The sequence below is a fragment of the Rhinopithecus roxellana genome, chromosome 19, assembly GCF_007565055.1.
Source record: "Rhinopithecus roxellana isolate Shanxi Qingling chromosome 19, ASM756505v1, whole genome shotgun sequence".
In the NCBI taxonomy this organism is placed as follows: domain Eukaryota; kingdom Metazoa; phylum Chordata; class Mammalia; order Primates; family Cercopithecidae; genus Rhinopithecus; species Rhinopithecus roxellana.
This window is the reverse complement of record NC_044567.1, coordinates 75,204,993-75,225,772: the sequence shown is the minus strand read 5'-3', so window position 1 is coordinate 75,225,772 and position 20,780 is coordinate 75,204,993. Positions and strand designations below refer to the sequence as shown.

The following is a 20,780-nucleotide window of genomic DNA, read 5'->3' as shown; positions in this document are numbered from 1 at the left end:
CCTTGTACTTTTCAAAGGGTCTTTCATCCAAAAACAGAAAGCTACAAAACCATTAAGACCTCTCTAAAACACATGAAAGGAAAAGGATTAACTTTGAAACAAAATTATTCTTCAAAGCCATGCAACAAATATACTCTGAGACCAATTTTACAAGCCAGGTCATCAGATCAACCAGGAATTTGATACTGTAATGACTAAATCTCTATGGGCACATATAACATATAGACCTGAATATGGTCTACAGTAAAGTGTCCAACAAGTTTATGATGTGATTTAGGGGCCAAGTATTAAGACTTAAATAATACTTGGTAAAATAGTTTGAAATCCTTGGATAAAAATTTAGAAGAACAGTAATATCAAACATTTGGACTAGAAAGCCCATGGTTGACCTCCCTAAATTAAAAAGCAACAACAACAAACAAACAAAAAAACAACTAAAAACTAAATAAAATTCAGAAGAAATTTTTTATACAAGCTGCTGGTTATCTGTCAAATCAACTCACCTTCAACAAAGGAGTCATCCATTACTTCTTGAAGTATGTCATCAGTAAAAGAAAGCCTATCAGTGTTTTCAAGTACATCCGGATTTTTGTCTTTGTCAAACTGACAATTTTCTTTCATGGAGTCTAATGTGTTGATAGTCTCATTCAATGCTACAAACAGAGAATATATATACAACATGTAATTCAGTCCATGGATCTAAATCTTTTGAGCATAACAATAAAATTGATGGCCTCTTTGAGATCTACACTGTCGAATAAGGCAGTCACCAGCCACATGTGGCCATTTAAATATTTAGAGTGGTCCATTCTCTACTCTTACAATTTTCTATAACCCTACTTCAGTAGTTTTCTCCACTCCAATAGCTTTCTATTTGTAGCTCTAATAGCTAAAAATAATCCTTTTCTTTATTCTTAAAATTGATTTGTTAAATGTCTGGGTTTGAGGTGAGCTATTCTGCTACAGACAAAAGTATGCTAAAGTTTCCCTAGTTATTCTGTTAATAAGTGCACCACTTCAGTAAAGTCCCCCTCATTCCTCATAACTCCTAAATGCCAATTTTTCTCTTTCCTTCCCTGCATCCCTTGTTTCTGTCAGCTAACTTCACCCATTTTAAAGAATCATCATAGCCTCTTAAGTTTAGCACAGTAACAAACATTTGGACTAAGAAGACCATGGCTGACCTCCCTTGATTTAAAAAATGTTAAAAGTTCACATTTCCAAAGTATATTTCTAAAAAGGCATCTCTCAGGATTTTGTTCTATGATATAGTCAATTGTCATTGGTAAGAAGTTTCAAAAACAGGTCAGTGAAGAACAGTTGAAGGGATATTTGAGTCCAGAGAGAAGATTCATTTAGTGGGAAGAAAAGAGAACATGTGAGTTATCTTGACATTTCTGGAAGGCTATAAATGGGAGGAAGAATCCAAATGTTAAATATGGTTCCAGGAAATTTCTACCAAATATGTGGAATAATTTTCTAGTTCCATAGCTGTCGAAAATTATAGAATGAGCTACTTCAAAAAGTTATAAGGACTTCCAAGAGTGAAATGAGTGAATGTACGTTACCTAGCCTATCCCTGCAACCAACTAATTTTGATTTTGATTTTTAAATAGTAAATATAAAAGTTGAGGGAATTCTGTCTCTAATGAACTAGGGAACTATCAAACCTTCTATTACAGTCCTCATTCTCTGACAACAATAAAATACAACTAGATATAAACAACAAATTTAAGGCAACAATGACATTTAAATTGCTTTGAAATTTGGCCAGGTGTGGTGGCTCATGCCTGTAATCCCAGCACTTTGGGAGGTCAGGAGTTTGAGACTAGCCTAACCAACATGGTGAAACACTGTCTCTACCAAAAATACAAAAATTAGCTAGGCATGGTGGTGTGCACCTGTAATCCCAGTTACTCAGGAGGCTGAGGCAAGAGAATCCCTTGAAACCAGGAGGTGGAGGTTGCAGTGAGCCGAGATTGCGTCACTGCATTCCAGCCAAGGAGACAGAATGAGACTCCATCTCAATAAATAAAATTAAATAAATAAATAAATAAATTGCCTTGAAATTTAAAGTTCCTCCTAAATAACTCTTAGATCAAGGATAAAATCAAAATGCAACTGGAAATATTTATAAAATAACTATAATAATAGCCTAACAAGTCAAAGACTGTTAGATACACCAAAGTTTCACTAAAATGAAAATTGACTGCCTTAAACATGCTTATTACCCAGTAAGAAAAAAAATAAAGTAAATAAATAATTTAAATAAGAAATTAGAAAAACTATTAAATGAGCATAAGGGAACAATATAAAGGACTTACTAAAGATAAAACCAGAAATTAATTTTTAAACTATAAATAGAAACACTAAAAATAAACCCAAGAGCTAGTACTTTAAAAAGAGATAATAGAACATTCAGTAGCAAACAAAGAAGAAAGTTATATATATATACATATATATATTTAAGAATGAGAAAATAACCATATATACAAAAAAATGAGAAGAATTAGAAGTGCACAGGGCTGTCCTAATAGTCTAAGCCATTTTAAATCTCAATAAAATTTGAAATTTCCTAGAAGAATCAAATTACCAAACTGACAAAATGAAACAAAAGATGGCAAAAAGCAATCCACCAAAAACAAAGCCAAAAAATCAAAAATAAACTAGAAAAAAACCTGAAATGGGTAAGACAAAGTATTAATGCTCCTACTATCAGAATTTTTAATAAATAATACCCGCTGTTGATAAAGGTGTGAATTTCCACAAACCTTTAGGAGGGTAATTAGGCAGCAGCTTGTTAACATTTTACATCTAAAAATGTAAACATTTGGCCCAGCAAGTCCACTTCTAAGGAATTTGCCCTACAGAAAAATTGTGTGCAATGTGCACAAAGATATATGTACAAGGATACTCACCAAATGTTTGTAATAGTAAAAAATAGCAATAACCCAAATATTTATTAAAAGTATTGTGGACAAAATTATAGTTCATTCCTCTAGTAGAGCATTATGCAGTCTTTTAATAGAATGAGGTAGGTTTAGATAATACAGTGGAACACAGAATTATATCTAAGATATACTGTCATATATTGCATTCAGGTTGTGCAATATTATGGACAGATGATGTAAAGAAGAAAGCCTAAAAGGATATTTATGAAACCTTCACGTGGATATTTCTGGAGGGTAACGTTAATATTACAAGAGACTTGCACTTTATACTTCTTACATTCCTGGTCATTTAAGTTTTTTATAACATTAAAAAGAACCATTCATTCATATATAATAAAGGTGTCTTATTTTAACTATCGGAAAAGATCATAATCTTGTTATTTTTCCAATCTCCAATCACAAATGTACAATTCTTAAATTTCAAAATAAAATGCAGGAAATTCCCCATAACTGAAAGTGTTCAAGTACACATGAAGCAAACATTTGGCATAGATACTATAAAGAAGATTTAAACACCAAATTTAGTGTTTTACTAGATGAACTTTGAATAAGTTCTGTATCGTTGCCTTCTAACAGTTTTACCATAAAGCTCTTACCAATATAATTGGAAAATTTCTGGGTGTCCCTCAAAGCCCTCATACAGTCTTTAATGTTCACCATGTTATCTTCTGCAAGGAAAAGAGAGAGATGACAAGCAAGAACCCCTGGACAAAGTAATACTTAAAGGCTAGTATCAAAATCAGCATATGGCTTATGTATTTCTTGAACATTTTATTTACAAGGTACTTCTAGATTCAATTTCACACATTAAGCCTCACAATAACCCTACAGTGTTGTAGGTACACTAGTTCTGACTCTACCTCTAATGGGAACTGAAGTACAAACAAAGCCCCAGTAACTCTGACCGGTACTTCCTATCAAAGGTGGCAAAGCTAGGATTTCTATTCACAGAACTTGAATTTCTTTTTTTTTTTTTTTTTTTTTTTTTTGAGACGGAGTCTCGCTCTGTCGCCCAGGCTGGAGTGCAGTGGCGCGATCTCGGCTCACTGCAAGCTCCGCCTCCCGGGTTCAAGCCATTCTCCTGCCTCAGCCTCCGGAGTAGCTCGGACTACAGGCGCCCGCCACCGCGCCCGGCTAGTTTTTTGTATTTTTTTTTTTTTTAGTAGAGACGGGGTTTCACCATGGTCTCGACCTCCTGACCTTGTGATCTGCCCGCCTCGGCCTCCCAAAGTGCTGGGATTACAGGCATGAGCCACTGCGCCCAGCCACAGAACTTGAATTTCTAAGATGTTCTTCATTCACTAAATCAAGATAGCAATGAGGACAGAGGATTCTAACAAGCCCACTTCCACAAAATCTAGACCTGCTTGTATAAAAGTATTCTTATAACTGCAAAAGAGGAAATTAAGAGGAAAGGCTCCATTTCAAAGATTACATTTATAGTAAGATAAGCAAATACCAATAAACCTTGCACATCTTCTTTACTCATTAAAAAAAAAAAAAAAAAAAAAAAAAAAAACCTGAGAGTAATATTTAAAATGCTTACCAGAAACAAAATCTGATTGAAGAATTTTCTCTACCTCTTCTTTAGGTGACTTAATCCCAATATTTCTTAGAAAGTCTTCCAAGTTCTTCTCAGCTATCATGTCACCTTCAAGCAAATCAGCAGCTAAGACAACTTCCTGTAACTCTATAAATAGAAAAAAAGTTAATTGATAAAAAGCAGTAGCCATCACTCAAGACATTTGTTAGTGGAAAGCCATAGTTTATTATTATATCCTGAACTGAGGAATAAGAAATCTCAGAGAGAAATTTATCCCTTATAGCATTCTATGACCAGCAGCCCAATGTACAAAGAGTTCTCTTGATCTATCACATTTCTCTGGTGCATTTATAAAATTTGCACAACCAAAATCACTCATATAGCTGAACTTTTCACTGCAGTTATACAAAGTAATTATTTTGCCGTGGACCTCTAATGGTAGCAAATAAAATTATTTAGATATAGGAGAAATAACTTTCAGAATTATGAAAAACGTAAAATATGGGACAAGATTTACAAGGGCTCATTCAGTTTTTCTTTTCAATTCCACCAGGACTCAATTGTACCCTAACATCTGGAATGTTGCTTTATTTCCAGCACTGGTTAAGTCAGACCAACATTCAAATTCTGGCTCCAGGATTTGTAACCTGGAACTGTGCAACTGTGAGCAAATTATTACTACTTAACATCTCTTTCGTCTAAAATGGGATAATACTAATATCTACCTCACAAGATTGATGTGGAGAGTAAATATAATAATGTATAAAAAGTACTTAAGACAGCATTAGACATATAATAATGCCTCAATAAATGTCATATTTATAGAATAAAATTAGTTTTATTATTATTATTAAAGTCAACAGAAACTAGCTGCAAATAGTAATTACAGTTTAAGCCTTACGTCCTGCCTCACTTTCTGTTCCTCTAATATCACTGGGAGGCAACTACAGATGGCAATCTGAGCTTTGCTGACACCCAAAAAACCTGTATCAGCTCTGCTTTCTTGCCTTAGCACTTGATTTCCTTTAAAAACAGTTTCTTTGCACAACCACCTTGAGTAGAGTCTGCTCATGCTCCCAAGTTCCACATACTGTAGGACCAGGAAGCAGAATAGCATTTTCCTGTCTTTCTGCTGCTGCTGTCAGGCCATTTTAGTTCCACCTTCAATCAAACCTTATCCCTCTCCCTTGAGGCTCAGGCCTGTTATTCAACTATGCCACTCTCCTGACAACAGTATTGATTACTGTCTCATCACTCCTTCACATTCTCTAAGGATTTTGGCACTTTGATCATCATCCTCCTTCTACCTCTCATCCCAATATCATCCAATGACAATAAGGATGAGCCTGGCCTCAGAGCACTTTGACCTCTTAACTTCAAAAGGCCTTTATTTCCTTTCCAAAGTCATCCACACCAATGGCTACCCTTAATCCTTATCATTACCTGGAATTGTCTATTCCACCTCTAAAATCTTAAATTACAAGGTCAGACACTGACCATATTCCCTTAAAATTACACGTGTAGATACTGAAAGAAGGCATAGAACCTCATACTATGCCTATTCTCTTGGCTCCTCCAAGTTCTTTAACAAATAGTCTAGACAGAGTAAACCAGCTTTATCAGTCAGTAATGAAGGATACACTCTGAAAGTCAAGTTCCTATATGCCAGTCAATGTTTCATCAAAACCAAGTTTCATCTGCGTATAAACATATCAATGCCAACATGTTAACCAGAAATTAGGTGAACACACAGCATTAAAAACAAAAACAAAAATAAGTCCTTTCAATAAAAGTAAACCTAACCGTTATAAATAATTCAGTACTTACCTTCTAACCTGGCAGCATCACGCATATTCCTTACTACTTTTGCAAATTCTTCAAATTGTACTTTGTCACCTTCTGTGAGAGAAAACACTTTTAATAGACCAACCTCATTAAGCAAAAGTCAGATCCAACAAAGCAACCTATAAAAATGTAAACCATTTGATGCACTCATAAGAATCATATTTCCTTTTCATATTTTTGAGTAACCAAAGGATAGATTTTATGGGATTAATAAACATTAAGACTACAGAAGTCAGGCTGATGGCTGGGCAAGGTGGCTCATGCCAGTAATCCCAGCACTTTGGGAGGCTGAGGGGGGTGGATCACAAGGTCAGGAGCTCAAGACCATCCTGACCAATATGGTGAAACCCCATCTCTACTAAAAAATACAAAAATTAGCCGAGTGTGGTGGCGTGTGCCTGTAGTTCCAGCTACTTGGGATGCTGAGGCAGCAGAATTGTTTGAACCAAGGAGGTGGAGGTTGCTGTGAGCCAAGATCTCACCACTGCACTCCAGCCTGTGTGACAGAGCAAGACGCCATCTCAAAAAAAAAAAGAAAAAAAAGTCAGGCTGAGTTCTCAATTTCAATCAATGGAAACAATATAATCCATATTCCCAAAAGATAAAACCAAGATATATTCTAGACAAAATTAAGAGACATACCTCAGTCTTAGTTTTGTCTTTCAACTGTTTAAAGACAAAAATTCTACACCAGAAAACTTTAAAGGTTTCTTTCGTGCCTGATAGGCCTATGACTATAATTTCTGATATGTGTTTACACCCATTTCTTACACAGTACACAAGTACTAGATTACAAAGTTAAAGTGACGAACACAGGAAACTGAAGCAGCTTTGTTTTCCCAGCCAGGAATAAGGAATCTTAAGATTTAGAAATATTATAGTTTATTATCATAGACTAGAACAAAGTACAACAAGCAAAATGTGTCACCAGCAGATAAAAGCCCGAACAGGGCTTAAGTATATAGCCACAATTAACAATGTCTCACCTTCTATCTACCTTGGCTTTAAATTAACACTTGAACTTTCAGGAACTATTCTCTACAGTAAAAACACATGTCTTTATTGCAGTATTTTTGCTGCTTCTGTCATTTAGTAGAGTCCTATATATCACTAACTGTAAAGGCTCTGTCCCTGAATCTGTGTTCTCTCTCTGATGGGAGAAGGATAGAAGTGTTCATACATTCCATTCCTCATACTTCTTTTATACTTTTATACCATTCAGGATGGCCTTGCACTAGCCTCACATCAATCAACAAGGTTACATAATCAAATATTCTAAGACCATGTCATATAAAGATGTTCTTAATTAAGTGTCTTCAATTTATAGTAGCTTAAAGATCAGCTTAAAGTAGGCAACAGGTATTGTAACTCAGTCACCTAAATGGAGTCCCCTCTGAATCTAGTTCTTGGTATGTATAATCAAGTAGAACTAAATCACAGCTACTTAGAATTCTGGGAGGAAGGGAAGTGAAGGGAAGGAGCGGGGAAGGGATGGGAGGAGAAGGGAGGGAAAGGAAGGAGGGAGGGAGGGAGAGTGGGAAGGGAAGGGAGGAAGAGAGGCAAGGTGGCAAGGAGGCAAAGGAAGAAAGGAAGCAGGGAGCCCATCTGAGGTCAACAGGTACTGATAACACCAACAAAATTTACAGGTGATCTAACAAAATTTACAGCTAGCTTTGGACCTATTTACCAAGGGACCCAAATCTATAAGCATGACCTGCAATCTCATTTGATCCTTTGGTTCATATAACTTGCTGAAATAGAATAGCAACTACCAATATTAGGAAAGATTTCCTGGGTATCTTTAAATAAATCCTGAGAAAAGAGATGTGGATGGATAGAGCTGCTGTCAAGAATTTGTAGCTCAATTATTCTTTGCTAAACCACCATAACAGGGTTAATCACAGCTGATGCCAGGTTGCAAAGTTAGAGCCTGAAACAGACTCAGATCTGGCTTTAATGGATATTGCATAAAAAATCATGAAGATAAGTTTAGAGTCTTGTTGCCAAGCCAAAAAGAAAGCAAAGTTATTAAGCTAATTTCAACCACATCAGATATCAGAGTCAGGAGAAACAGAGAATATCAGTTTAAGTTTAAAAATCTAAAACAAACAAAGCCAGAGAAACCACCAGCAGAGAAGAGACTGTCCCAGGCCTTAAATGCCTAACAACACCTATTAATGATTTTCTTTAATTCTTAGCCTATGGATTCAATGTCTCACATTCACCTTGACCATTTTCTATACCATCTTACATATTTTTGCTCAACACCAACTTTCTTCACTCAGGTCTTTCAGAAGAAACAAGAGAGCTCATAAGCTATATAACTAGATATTTGGGAAGCATTTCTGAATTTGCCAAATGATAAATTACCTTTTCTATTTTTCAATGCTTTTTTGTAATCATCAGAAGATTATTTTTTCATTTTAAATATATTTTAAAATATTAAGGAGTCAATATGGAATACTGCCAATAACAAGGAACTCGCTCTTCAGTTTAACTAGAGAGAATCTGAACCAGTTGTTTTTCAGGTTTTTTTTTTCTTTTTAACATAACCTGGTCAAAAGAATACCTTAGATCAGTAATTTTAATTTCTTTCTTACATTTCTAAGGTCTTATGGAGCTGTTTCAGCAGTTCACTTGGTCATTTCTCCCACTTTGGTCAGAGAAGCTCAACTTTAATATTTTATATATTAGGAAACTATATAAGATTTAATCTGGGAAAAAAGCATTCTGCTTCAACAATATCAAATATAAACAAAAATAATAAATCTCAAAATTTTGCAAGCCACTGCATTAAAATAAGAACTAAATACGTTTGTATTAAGGGCACAATGTTAAAAGAAGAAATGATGTGACAAAAGGCATACAGATACAGTTTTCAATATCACGTGTATATTTAGGCTTAAATTGTAAAATCATCTGCATTTGATATACTGTCTTTTGCTTCGTAAGTACAGAATAATAAACACAGGCCTGGTGCGGCAACTCATGCCCGTAATCCCAGCACTTAGGTAGGCCAAGGTCAGAAGATCACCTGAACTCAGGAGTTTGAGACCAGGCTGGGCAACATGGCAAAACCCCGTCTCTACAAAAAATTAGCCAGGCACAGCACCTGTAGTCCCAGCTACTTGGGAAGCTGAGGCAGCAGAATTGCTTGAACCCGGGAGGCAGAGGTTGCAGTGAGCCGAGAGTGTGCCACTGCACTCCAGCCTGGGTGACAAAGCAAGACTTTGTCCCCCCCAAAGGAAGAATAATAAACACAATATATGAGTTTTTATTATAATAAAAATACTTTTCTAGTTATTTTCATATCTCATAAAATAATACTTTGTTGGTCTGGTTCAAATAAATGCTATCTATTACTTTCTGTGGTACATGCTGCCTATAAATTCCACTAACTTTAACAAAAGAACCTGAAGCACTGCCACAGAGAAAAAGGGAAGAAAATCTATATTATTGGGTAGAAATTAGCCTTCTTTTCTTCATCAACCCTTTTCACCTCAAATCTTCCAATAAACAAAATAATCAATACATTTAAAGCCCAAAACTGCTAGCCTCAACTAAACAGAAGCTCAATGGATGAAAAGGATAAAACATTATTACAGAAAAAGACAATTCTTTGACAAAGACCCCTGACAGCACGCTTATGTTACTAATCTCGTTCTGTATAAACATTCCACATAAAAGAACATAAACGTACTACGCACGTTTTTAACTTGTAGGCACTAAGACTATGACAGAGTAGAAATGTCTACCTGTAGCCTACGTACTCTCCTTCCTGCATGTAGAATATCAGCAGTAAATGATGGAGACTTGCTTTACATTTTTTAGTCTATAGTCTTTATTATACAATACCTTTTTGAACTTTGGGTTTTTGTTTTTTTTTTTTTTGCTTTTTTTTTAACTTGCTAAATAGAGGTGGTAGCTATCAGCAGGTGTGTTTTTCTGCCAAATTAAATAAAAGCCTATTTCAACAAAACAGTATGAATATTCCAAGTACTGTTATTATAAAATTTGAATAGATGTCTTAACATTTCCTAATCATGCCCTCTGTGTTCATTGGGATATGCCATTTTCCAGTAACATACCACACAACTTGAAGGAACTCTGCATATTTGATCAATTTAGAGTAGTAATAAATTACATAACAATATTTTCATATTGAATAGCCAAACAAGCTGAACTTTCTTTATACAGTATTGCCTAAATGCATATATTGGCATTTTAATCATATTGGAACACTCCATCTTGCCAAGTTCAAGATACAACGACAAATAAGAGTTGACAGAAAATAAAGTAATACCTTGGTATACTTTTTAATTTTAGTATTTGTAACACTCACCATCAACTGTAACTAGTTTCAATGCAGCTAGAAATTCATCCTTTTTTAAATTACTATTCAAACTAGTCAGAGTATTCCACAGGTCAGAAACACTCATCGTCTCCTTTCTGAGATTGTCGAGGGTTTCAATAGCATCAGGCAATACTAAAGGGTAAATAAAACACAAGTTTTATGAATGCTTATCCAAGAAGTTCACACAGTAAACTGTCATCTGCAATAGACAAAAATTAAGGTTTTTATGGTTTAAAAGAATAATAAATATAGCATAAATGAACTGCCAACTTTCAAATATGAAAACATAATAAAATATTTAGCCTCAAATATAATGCATTTTTGAGGATCTTGAAATATTTTAAGAACTTAGTGCCCCAACCCTGAATAAACATTATAAATAATAATTTTTATTGAATTTAGATTTTTAAAAGTGTGAATTCAGAAACATTTTCAATTGATAATACAATTAAGTAGCTTTTTGTTCTATATCTCTCCCTAAAATTCTCCTCTGGCTCCTACTTCCTCTTCAATCTATCACTGTAGACAACAAAAAGAAAGACTATTTCAATGCAAAATCATTGAAGCATCTTAAGCAAAGGAGTGAAATTATCTTACTACAAATTTGTAAAAAGTCACTGTGTTGCTGTATAGAGAATTGATTCTCAGGAAGATTAGACAGTTAGGAAGAGCCAGCAGACATTAGTGACCAAGATTTTATTTATAACCTGTACAATCTTCTCAGCTGTGTGATTTTCTCCAGAAATGCTGTCAGACACAAGAAGGAAGGTAATTGGGTTCATTCGGGGTTGAGCGTTTTGCCAGATAGGTGCAACAAAAGTACACGGAGGCAAGATAGTCTAGGGTATTCGGTATGTATAGATAAGATAATTTAAACCAAATAAGGAGGAAAAGTGAAAACAGGAGGAGACTGATGGATTAGGAGAAAGCGGAGCGGTAAAGGGATGTAAGTAAGGTCCCAATGAGGTATATGGAACCAATAAAGAAGACATGCTCTGAGCAGTCTAATGAAGAAAAAAGAAAAAGAAGTAAACACAAACATGCAATATTAACGATGAGATATAAAATACAATGACAGAGATAGATTAGGTAATATACTATATAACTCTGTGCTAATAAAATTTTAATCTCCATAAAACTGAAATTCCTAGGAAAAATGAAGTATCTGACAAACAATCTCTTTCTCTGTATGATGTACCCCCGTATAGGAGACAAATTAAATCTTATATTGTAAGGTAAAAAGAGTTGCTACTTAAAATCTACTGTTACCTAACATGTAAGAACAAAATAACACAACGTTACTTTCAGTCCCAATTTTTAGAATGCATACTAACTTCACTCCATTAAAAACATATATATGTAACCTTACATTTCTTTATGGTGAGCTTCTGAGTGGCAAAACTATCTTTTCCATATTACCACACTTACAGCTTAACATAAAGCCTAGTACATATTAATGGTTCATAAATGTTACTGAATAAATTGGAAGACAGAAATGGCAACAGATGTAACCAGAAATTCTCATATTAGTACTCAGCCACTAGATGGCATCATTTTTCCTAAGTTGAAAGACATTTAAATCCCCAAAAGGAATGCTATCCATGGTTCTAGCCCTCTATAAGTGTGCCAATGAAAAATAAAATTATGATAGCTCTTAATTCACTTGCATGTAGAAGACGCTCTAGAATTAGGGGTCATTACAGGGGATTAAAGTCAAATATAGCAGCAGGAAGCCAGGCATTTATTTGTCGGATGACCTGCAGGATAACCAGCTCTATAAGAGTCTAAAATAGAGTGTTTATGCTCTTCTAAAATCTGTCAAACCATTTGGTCCACAAAAAGCAGAAGACGTGATATTCTTACGTACATAATTTTTCAGAGAAGCATTCCGTGTTGCTCATCATAGTATCAATGAATTCTTTAACATTCACTTTTTTTGTTTCTACAGGAAAAAGAAACACATTTTCTTCAGTATCTTTTAAGTGTTAAATTATTATGAAAAATATTATGTAAAATAAGTTATATATTCAGAAATATATAATTATATCCATCAGGTAATACTAACCAATAAAAATACGTGGGTATAAAGGGGAAAAGCAAATCAATTTACAGTAGAGAAGTAAACACTGAAAAACACCAAGAAAACTGGTCAAAATTCTTCCAGTCCTTCTCAAGCATACATAATATTTTTAACTTTTACTTATGTATATATTCATTTTTGAGACAGAGTCTCGCTCTGTTGCCCATGCAATCTCAGCTCACTGCAGCCTCCGCCTCCCAGGTTCAAGCGATTCTCCCACCTCAGCCTCCCAAGCAGCTGGGATTACAGGCACGTCACCATGCCCGGTTAATTTTTGTATTTTTAGTAGAGACGGGGTTTCCACTATATGAATACACAATGGTGTATACCGCAATTTATTTATACATTCTGTGGATGAATATCATGTTGCTTTCTTTTTCCTTTTTGCCATTAAGATCAGTGCTGCCATGTACATTCTTGAACATGCTTCCTGGTACTTAAGTCCAAGAGATGTTCCAGGATTTATAGCTAAGAATAGTAATTCTAAACCATGGGGTATGTAAACTTTACAAGATACTGCATATTGTTTTCCAAAGTGGTTTTACCACTTTCACCATATTTACCAGTACTTAGAATAACATATTTCTTAATTTTTCCCAATTTTAGTGGATATAAAAATGTATCTCATGAGCCAGGCATGGTGGCTTGTGCCTGTAGTCCCAGCTACTCAGGAAGATGAGGTAGGAGTTTGAGCCCAGGAGTTTGAGGCCAAAAGATCTCTCTTTTTTTTTTAAGTACCTAATTATGACCTAAACTTTGCACTTCCCTAATTACTAAAGATGTTGAGAACCTTTTCATGTGATTATTAGCAACTTGTGTCTTCATGTGGAAAATTTTTTATAATTTCTATTGAGTTGTTAGTTTGTAAAAGTTGCCTATATATTCTCTACGATAATCATCACTGTTGTAAGTGTTGCAAATAACCAGTTTGTGCCTTGTATTTCATTCTCTTTGTTGTATCCTTTAACAAAGAGAAGTTCTTAATGTATTCAAATTTATCAATCTTTTCTAGTTTCTTATTTCGCATCTTAAAAAATCCTATGTCAGAAAATTTTTCTTCTATTTGTTTTCTAAAACTTAGTTTTCACACCTGGATATTATTGAATATGGTGTGAGACAGGGATTAACTCTATTCTTTCCATTTGAATAAGTAATTATTTCAGTACCATTTATTAAATAGTCCTTCTTTCCCCAGTTATCCACCACTTTATCATATGTGTTGCCATGTATGTTTGTGGATATGTTTGGAAGTTCCTTATCTTGTCCTATTGGTAAATTTCTCTATCCCTGTGCCATTCTTACACTCTTTTAGTCACTATGGCTTTATAAGGAGTGTTGATATCCAGGAGAGCAAGTTCCTCCCAACCCCCACCCCCCAACACACACACATCTCCACAAATGTTCTTCTTCAAGAGTGCTTTAGCTATTCTTAGCCTTTAGTCATTCATATAAATATTAGAATTAGCTTACAAAAAAGTCAGGGTTTTATTAGAATTGCTTTGAACAAATAGGTTAATTAGAGAATTGACAGTTTTGGGTCTCTGAATCTACAGACATGGGATACATTCTTATTTATCTAGATTTTAATGTCTTCACAAAGTCTTATTTTCTCTATACAGGTGTCATACAACTTAGACATATTCCATTTTTTACTTTTTATTATGGAAAATGTTAAATATATACAAAATAGAAATACAGTGTAATATGTTCATATATGATCTCTAGCATCAACAATGATCAACTCATAGACAATATTATTTCACCTATCACCCCAGTCTCCTGTCAAGGCACTCTCACCCTATTCCCTTTAGAAGAGCTGCTGCTAGGTTACATGGGCACAGATACTTAAAACTGGTATACCTTTATTGTGAATTGTAGGCTTTGACATAATAATGAATCCTTATTTGCCCCCATTTAATGCCTTTTGTCCTGACTTCTACCTTGTCAGACAGCAATACCACAAATTCTGCTTTCTTTTTGTTTACATTTTTGCCTAGGAAAAAATCTAAAAAAGACTATTTAAAAAATAAATAAAAATTTTTTTTAATTAAAAAGACTATTAATATTGCTTAATTCTAAATAATGGGCTTTTGAGTGTTTTGTTGTACTTTTGAGTATTTCCATACTTTCTGGATCAGTTTAAATTTAACTTTTTATAATAAAAATGTTAGTCATTTTTCTAAGGAAAAAAATAACAAATTGACCCTCCTTCCAGATGTGTCAATGCAGTTTGCCTGAAAATATATCACTCACCACCAGCTTCAGTCAATTCTGTGATCTTCTTAAATTCTGGCTTAGAAAGGTAAATACCAAAATTTTGAAGACAAGTATTTAGATCCTCATAATCCACATTTTTATCTTTAATTTTATCAATGGCTTTAATGACACCAGGCAACGCTAAAAATAAAGGAGTATGCTAATAAGTATTAAAAGTAAGTCAAAAATAAAACACCACTAATAAGATGAATTTTAGTTCTAACACTAAATTAACAAAAATATAAATCACTTCAGCAATGTTACATACTAAAAGCATATCTAGAATCTTTAATTAAAAAACCAGTAAGTATCAAAATCAAAGTCAAAAATACATTATTCTAGGCCACACACAGTAGCTCACACCTGTAATTCAAACACTTTGAGAGACCAAGGCGGGAGAATCACTTGAGGCCAGGGATTTGAAAGCAGCTTGGGCAACAAAGCAAGACCCCTGTCTCCACAAAAAAAATAAAAAACTAGCTGGGCATAGTGGTGTGAGCCTCTATTCCTAGCTACTGGGGAGGCTGAGGTGGGAGAATTGCTTGAGCCCAGAAGATAGAGGGTGAGGTGAGCTATGATAGTACCACTGTGCTCCAACTTGGGCAACAGAGCAAGACCATCTCAAAAAATATGATAGATAGACAGATACATATACACATATATATTATTCTACTATACTTTAGTCTCTGAACCTAAGGAAGCACCAATTTAATTGCACTGACAGTACAACTAAAATATATAGGAACAAAATATTACCTAATTTCTCCATTTAATTCCAACAATTTAAAATTCTTTGTACTCTGCTTCTCAGTAGCAGAAATAGAAGCAGAAAATTTTCAATCCAAAATGATAAACTTGGATAATTTTGTGGCAATACATGGCTCAGTCTTTCACCTTAGTTAATCTTCACCTTAGTTATTCACCTTAGTTAATCTCTTCTTATAATAACTTGGAATTTACATGTCATAAATTTGGTCAGTATTTTCTCCATAAAATCTAAACTGATAAATTTTTACTGCAATTAAAGCATTCTTAAAGGAAATTACTTACAAATATACTGAACTCTTAAGAAGGCTAGCTAACTGGAATTCATCTGGTTTAATCAGAAAATTTCAAACTAGAGGTGGCACCTTAAATCACTTGAAGGAAATGATGAAAAAACAGAGAGAGAGAGAGAGAGTGTGTATAAAAAAACAGGTTGTGTGTGTACGTGTGTATATTGTATGTGTTTGTATATTCCATCCCTCTCTCAATAAGTTTTATAATATACAAACACACACAATATACACACATACACACATATACACACAAAAACTCTAGAACAAATTAAACTCAAATAGGTTTTCTCTAATTCATTACGATAGGTAAAGTAGGAAACTGGGCAGTAGAGGGCATTAAAGCCATTACCAGATATAAACTTCAAATAGTCATTGGAAATCATTATGGCTTTCTAAACAAACAAGTGATGATCAAACTGATGTCTGAACTTGATGATTCTTAAAATGATTATTTAAAAGATGATTCTTTTAAAGAAGATGTGTAAATAGTACAGCAAGATACATGTCCCTATCTTGTGAAAGAAATTTTTAAGTGAACAAAATTCCCATTTAAAAGTTAAAAGCTCTTTTTTAATTTTACAGGTAGAAACAGCAAGCCACCTTAAGCAAATTTGAGATACAATGGAAAATCATTTGCAGTCACCATAGGGATAGAATAACAGAAACATTTTTCTTTCATCAGCTTCTATACATCCAATACCACATGGAATACAGAAATCTGGGGAAAGGGTGGACCATTTATACAAAAAGCCCAGGAAAAAGAAGAGAACGAGTTTCCACCTATTATTCTTGAGATTCAAAGTTAGCATAATCTGTCAGAGAGGGATAGGGTTAAAAAAAAAAAAAGATGAAATGAGAGGCCTGGTCACTGTACTGAGTCAGCAAGGGGAAAATATGGTTCTAAATTCATAAGGTGGCTAATAAGAACTCTATTCTCACCTAACCCTCTAAGACTTGGGATTGTTTCCTATAAAGTGGCTGCTGAGTGAACATAAAGAGTTGTACCTTTGAGAATCTTGTTTAGCTTGTCATGGAGCTTTCTTGCTTGAACAAAGACAATGCTTCCTTGATGCAGGTCCATATAAAGAGCTATACACTTGGGAGTACAGGCCAGTTTCACTACAAAGCTCTCCTGGCTAAGCATTAACACTTAGCATACAGCCTGAAGAAGAATCTCCCCTACCACCAGTATTATTAGCAGAAGAAGAGGACTTTTTAACTCCAGTCATACATCTAATGTATTCTCTCAGCATCAGCAGTTCCAGCTAGTAGCTAGTTCCAGACTTTCCTCATGAAAGTTGCAACAACAACTTCCTAGTCTAGGCAAATGACAGCCTAAGCGTCAGTCATTTCAAAGCAACCAATCTCTATTGGTTGTAGCAGTCCCCACTTTCAAGATGTATGTAACTGAATTCAGGCTTCAGATACAGAGAAAGACAGACACAAGTACAAGAAAGACTGGTTAATTAGATATAGAAAACAACAGGAAATGTATAGACCATGGTAGGAAGGGGTTGAGAGCTTCCTACTATTCTGCCCATACAGGGATGCAAACATTGCATTTTAGAATATTCCTAGCATGAGAGGAGACACAATGGATTATTTCCATCCAAAGTGTGAATTATGATATTCCAGTAACACTAAATTGATTAGAAGTATAGAAGAAACAAAAGCAGCTAGTCTATTTAGTCAGGTACAGCAAGGTTCACTGTGACTTAAGGCTAAAGCAATATATTGACAACAAAGGGACAGAAAAAAGAATGTCCAATAAGAATCATCAATAACAGGCTAGAAAAAGCAAAGGAGCATTACACTGAAGTAATACAACCAACACTAATAAACTGGGGTGGTAGAAAACACATTAAGAAAGATGATAAATTTCAACAGAATGGAACTTTTATAAAAGCAAAACCTGGAAGAAAGCTATCAGTTTGCTATTATCAGATCCAAATTTAACTTTAAGTGAATTAATGCAAATATTTTATGAACTTTTTAGTAAATCATATAAAAAAGGAATCTAATCTAGAAACTGTTAAAAAAATTATTGAGAAAGGGGTGGAACAACATGGCCAAATAGAAGTTTCCACTAATTGTCCCCCAGCAGGAGCACCAAATTTAACAATTATCTACACAAAAACAGCACATTCATAACTAACAACGTGGTGAGCACTCAAAGTACCTGGTTTTAACTTCGTATCACTGAAAGAGGCACTGAAGAGGGTAGGAAAAACCATCTTGAATCATCAATGCCATCCCTCCCTCATCCCCCAACAGCAGCCACGTGGTACAGAGAGAGAATCTGTGTGTTTGGGAAAGACAGAGCAGTGATTGTGAAACTTTCCATTGTATCTGCTGCCCTGTCAGAGCAGAAAGCAAAACCAGGCTGAACTCAGCTGATGCCCACCTACAGACAGAGATGAGGAACTTACTTGTTGGGAATTGGAGTAAAGGTAATTTTGGTACGTTTTAGCAAAGAGACTGGTGGCATTTTGCCTCTGCCCTAGAGATTTGTGGAACTTTGAACTTGAGGGAGATGATTTAGGATATCTGGTGAAAGAAACTTCTAAGCAGCAAAGCATTCCAGAGGTTACCTCGGTACTGTTAAAAGCATCAGCTTTAAAAGGGAAACAGAGCATAAAAGTTCAGAAAGTTTGCAGCCTGACAATGCAATAGAAAAGAAAAACCCATTTTCTGAGAAGAAATTCAACCCAGCTGCAGAAATTTGCATAAGTAATGAGGAGACAAATGTTAATCACCAAGACAATGGGGAAAATGTCTCCAGGGCATGTCAGAGACCTTTGTGGCAGGCCTTCCCATCACAGGTCTGGAGGCCTAGGAGGAAAATATGGTTTCCTAGGCCAGGGCCAGGCCCCCCTGCTATGTGCAGCCTAGGTACTTTGTGCCCTGCATCTCAGCCACTCTAGCTATGGCTAAAAGGGGCCAAGGTACAACTCGAGCCATGATTTCAGAGGGTGCAAGCCCCAGGCCTTGACAGTTTCCATATGGTGTTGAGTCTGCAGGTGCACAGAAATTGAGAATTGAGGTTTGGGAACTTCTGCCTAGATTTCAAAGGACATATGGAAATGCCTGGATGTCCAGGCAGAAGTTTGCTGCAGGGGTGGGGCCCTCATGGAGGACCTCTGCTAGGACAGTACAAAAGGGAAATGTGGGATTGAAGCCCCCACACAGTCCCCACTGGGGCACTGCCTAGTGGAGCTGTGAGAAGAGGGCCACCATCCTCCAGACCCCAGAATGGTAGATCTCCTGACAGCTTGCACCATGTGCCTGGATAAGCCGTAGACACTGAATGCCACCCCATGAAAGCAGCCAGCAGGAAGGCTGTACCCTGCCAAGCCACAGGGGCAGATGTGCCCAAGACCATGGGAACCCACTTCTTACATCAGTGTGATCTGGATGTGAGACACGGAGTCAAAGGAGATCATTTTGGAGCTTTAAGATCTGACTGTACTGCTGGATTTCAGACTTGCATGGGCTCTGTAGCCCCTTTGTTTTGGCCAATTTCTCCGATTTGGGATGGCTGTATTTTCCCAATGCCTATACCCTCATTGCATCTAGGAAGTAACTAATTTGCTTTTAATTTTACAGGCTTATAGGTGGAAGGGACTTTCCTTGTCTCAAACAAGACTTTGAACCATAGACTTCTGAGTTAATGCTGAAATGAGTTAAGACTTTTGGGAAGGCATGACTGGTTTTGAAATGTGAGGACATGAGATTTGGGAGTGGCTGGGGGTGGAATTATATGATTTGGCTGTGTCCCCACTCAAATATCATCTTGAATTGTAGCTCCCATAATTCCCACGTGTTGTGGGAGGGATTCGGTCAGAGTTAATTGAACCATGGAATCATGGAAGCAGTTTCCTCCATACTGTTCTCATGGTAGTGAATAAGTCTTACAAGATCTCATGGCTTCACAAAGGGAAACCCCTTTCACTTGGCTCTCATTCTCTCTCGCCATTGCCATGTAAGAAGTGCCTTTCACCTTCCGCTGTGATTGTGAGGTGGAACTGTGAGTCCATTAAACCTCTTTTTCTTTATAAATTACCCAGTCTTGGGTATGTCTTTATCAGCAGTGTGAAAACAGACTAACACAAACATACAGTGGGGAAAGGGCAGACTCTTCAATACATGGTGCTGAAAAACTGGATATCCATATGCAGAAGACTGAAACCAAGTGCCATCTCTCACCATATACAAAATCAAGTCAAAATGGATGAAAGACTTAAATCTAAAACCTCAAAATATAAAATTACTAAAATAAAACATTGGGGAAACTAGCCATGACATTGGTTTGGGCAAAGATTTCTTGAGTAATGATGCAAAAGCACAGGCAACACACACAATAATGGACAAATGGAATCACATTAAGTTAAAAAGCTTCTGAACAGCAAAGGAAACAGTCAATAAAGTGATGAGATAACCCACAGAATGAAACAGTCAACAAAGTGAAGAGATAACAGAAAGTATTTGCAAACTACCCATCAGACAAGAGACGAATAACCAGAATATAGAAGGAGCTCAAACAACTCAACAGGAAAAAAATCTAATAATCTGATTTTAAAATGGGCAAAAGATCTGAATAGACATTTCTCAAAAGAAGACATATAAATGGCCAACAGGTACATGAAAAAAAGATGTTCAAATCATTAATCATCACAGAAATGCAAGTGAAAAG

The 20,780-nt window shown here is 35.6% G+C and overlaps 1 protein-coding gene across 2 annotated transcripts in view; it reads right to left on the bottom strand.

The window, feature by feature from the left end:
- The window catches only part of EFCAB13 (EF-hand calcium binding domain 13), a 126,915-nt gene that overhangs the window by 27,441 nt on the left and 78,694 nt on the right, over window positions 1–20,780 (bottom strand). For both annotated transcript variants that reach the window (XM_010363530.2, XM_030923055.1), the window contains 6 exons: window positions 15,027–15,170; window positions 12,561–12,635; window positions 10,682–10,825; window positions 6,322–6,393; window positions 4,498–4,641; window positions 3,548–3,619 (listed from right to left, as the gene is read on the bottom strand). In XM_010363530.2, the coding sequence (XP_010361832.2) occupies window positions 3,548–3,619; window positions 4,498–4,641; window positions 6,322–6,393; window positions 10,682–10,825; window positions 12,561–12,635; window positions 15,027–15,170 (651 nt within the window). The remainder of the gene's footprint in view (window positions 1–3,547; window positions 3,620–4,497; window positions 4,642–6,321; window positions 6,394–10,681; window positions 10,826–12,560; window positions 12,636–15,026; window positions 15,171–20,780) is intronic.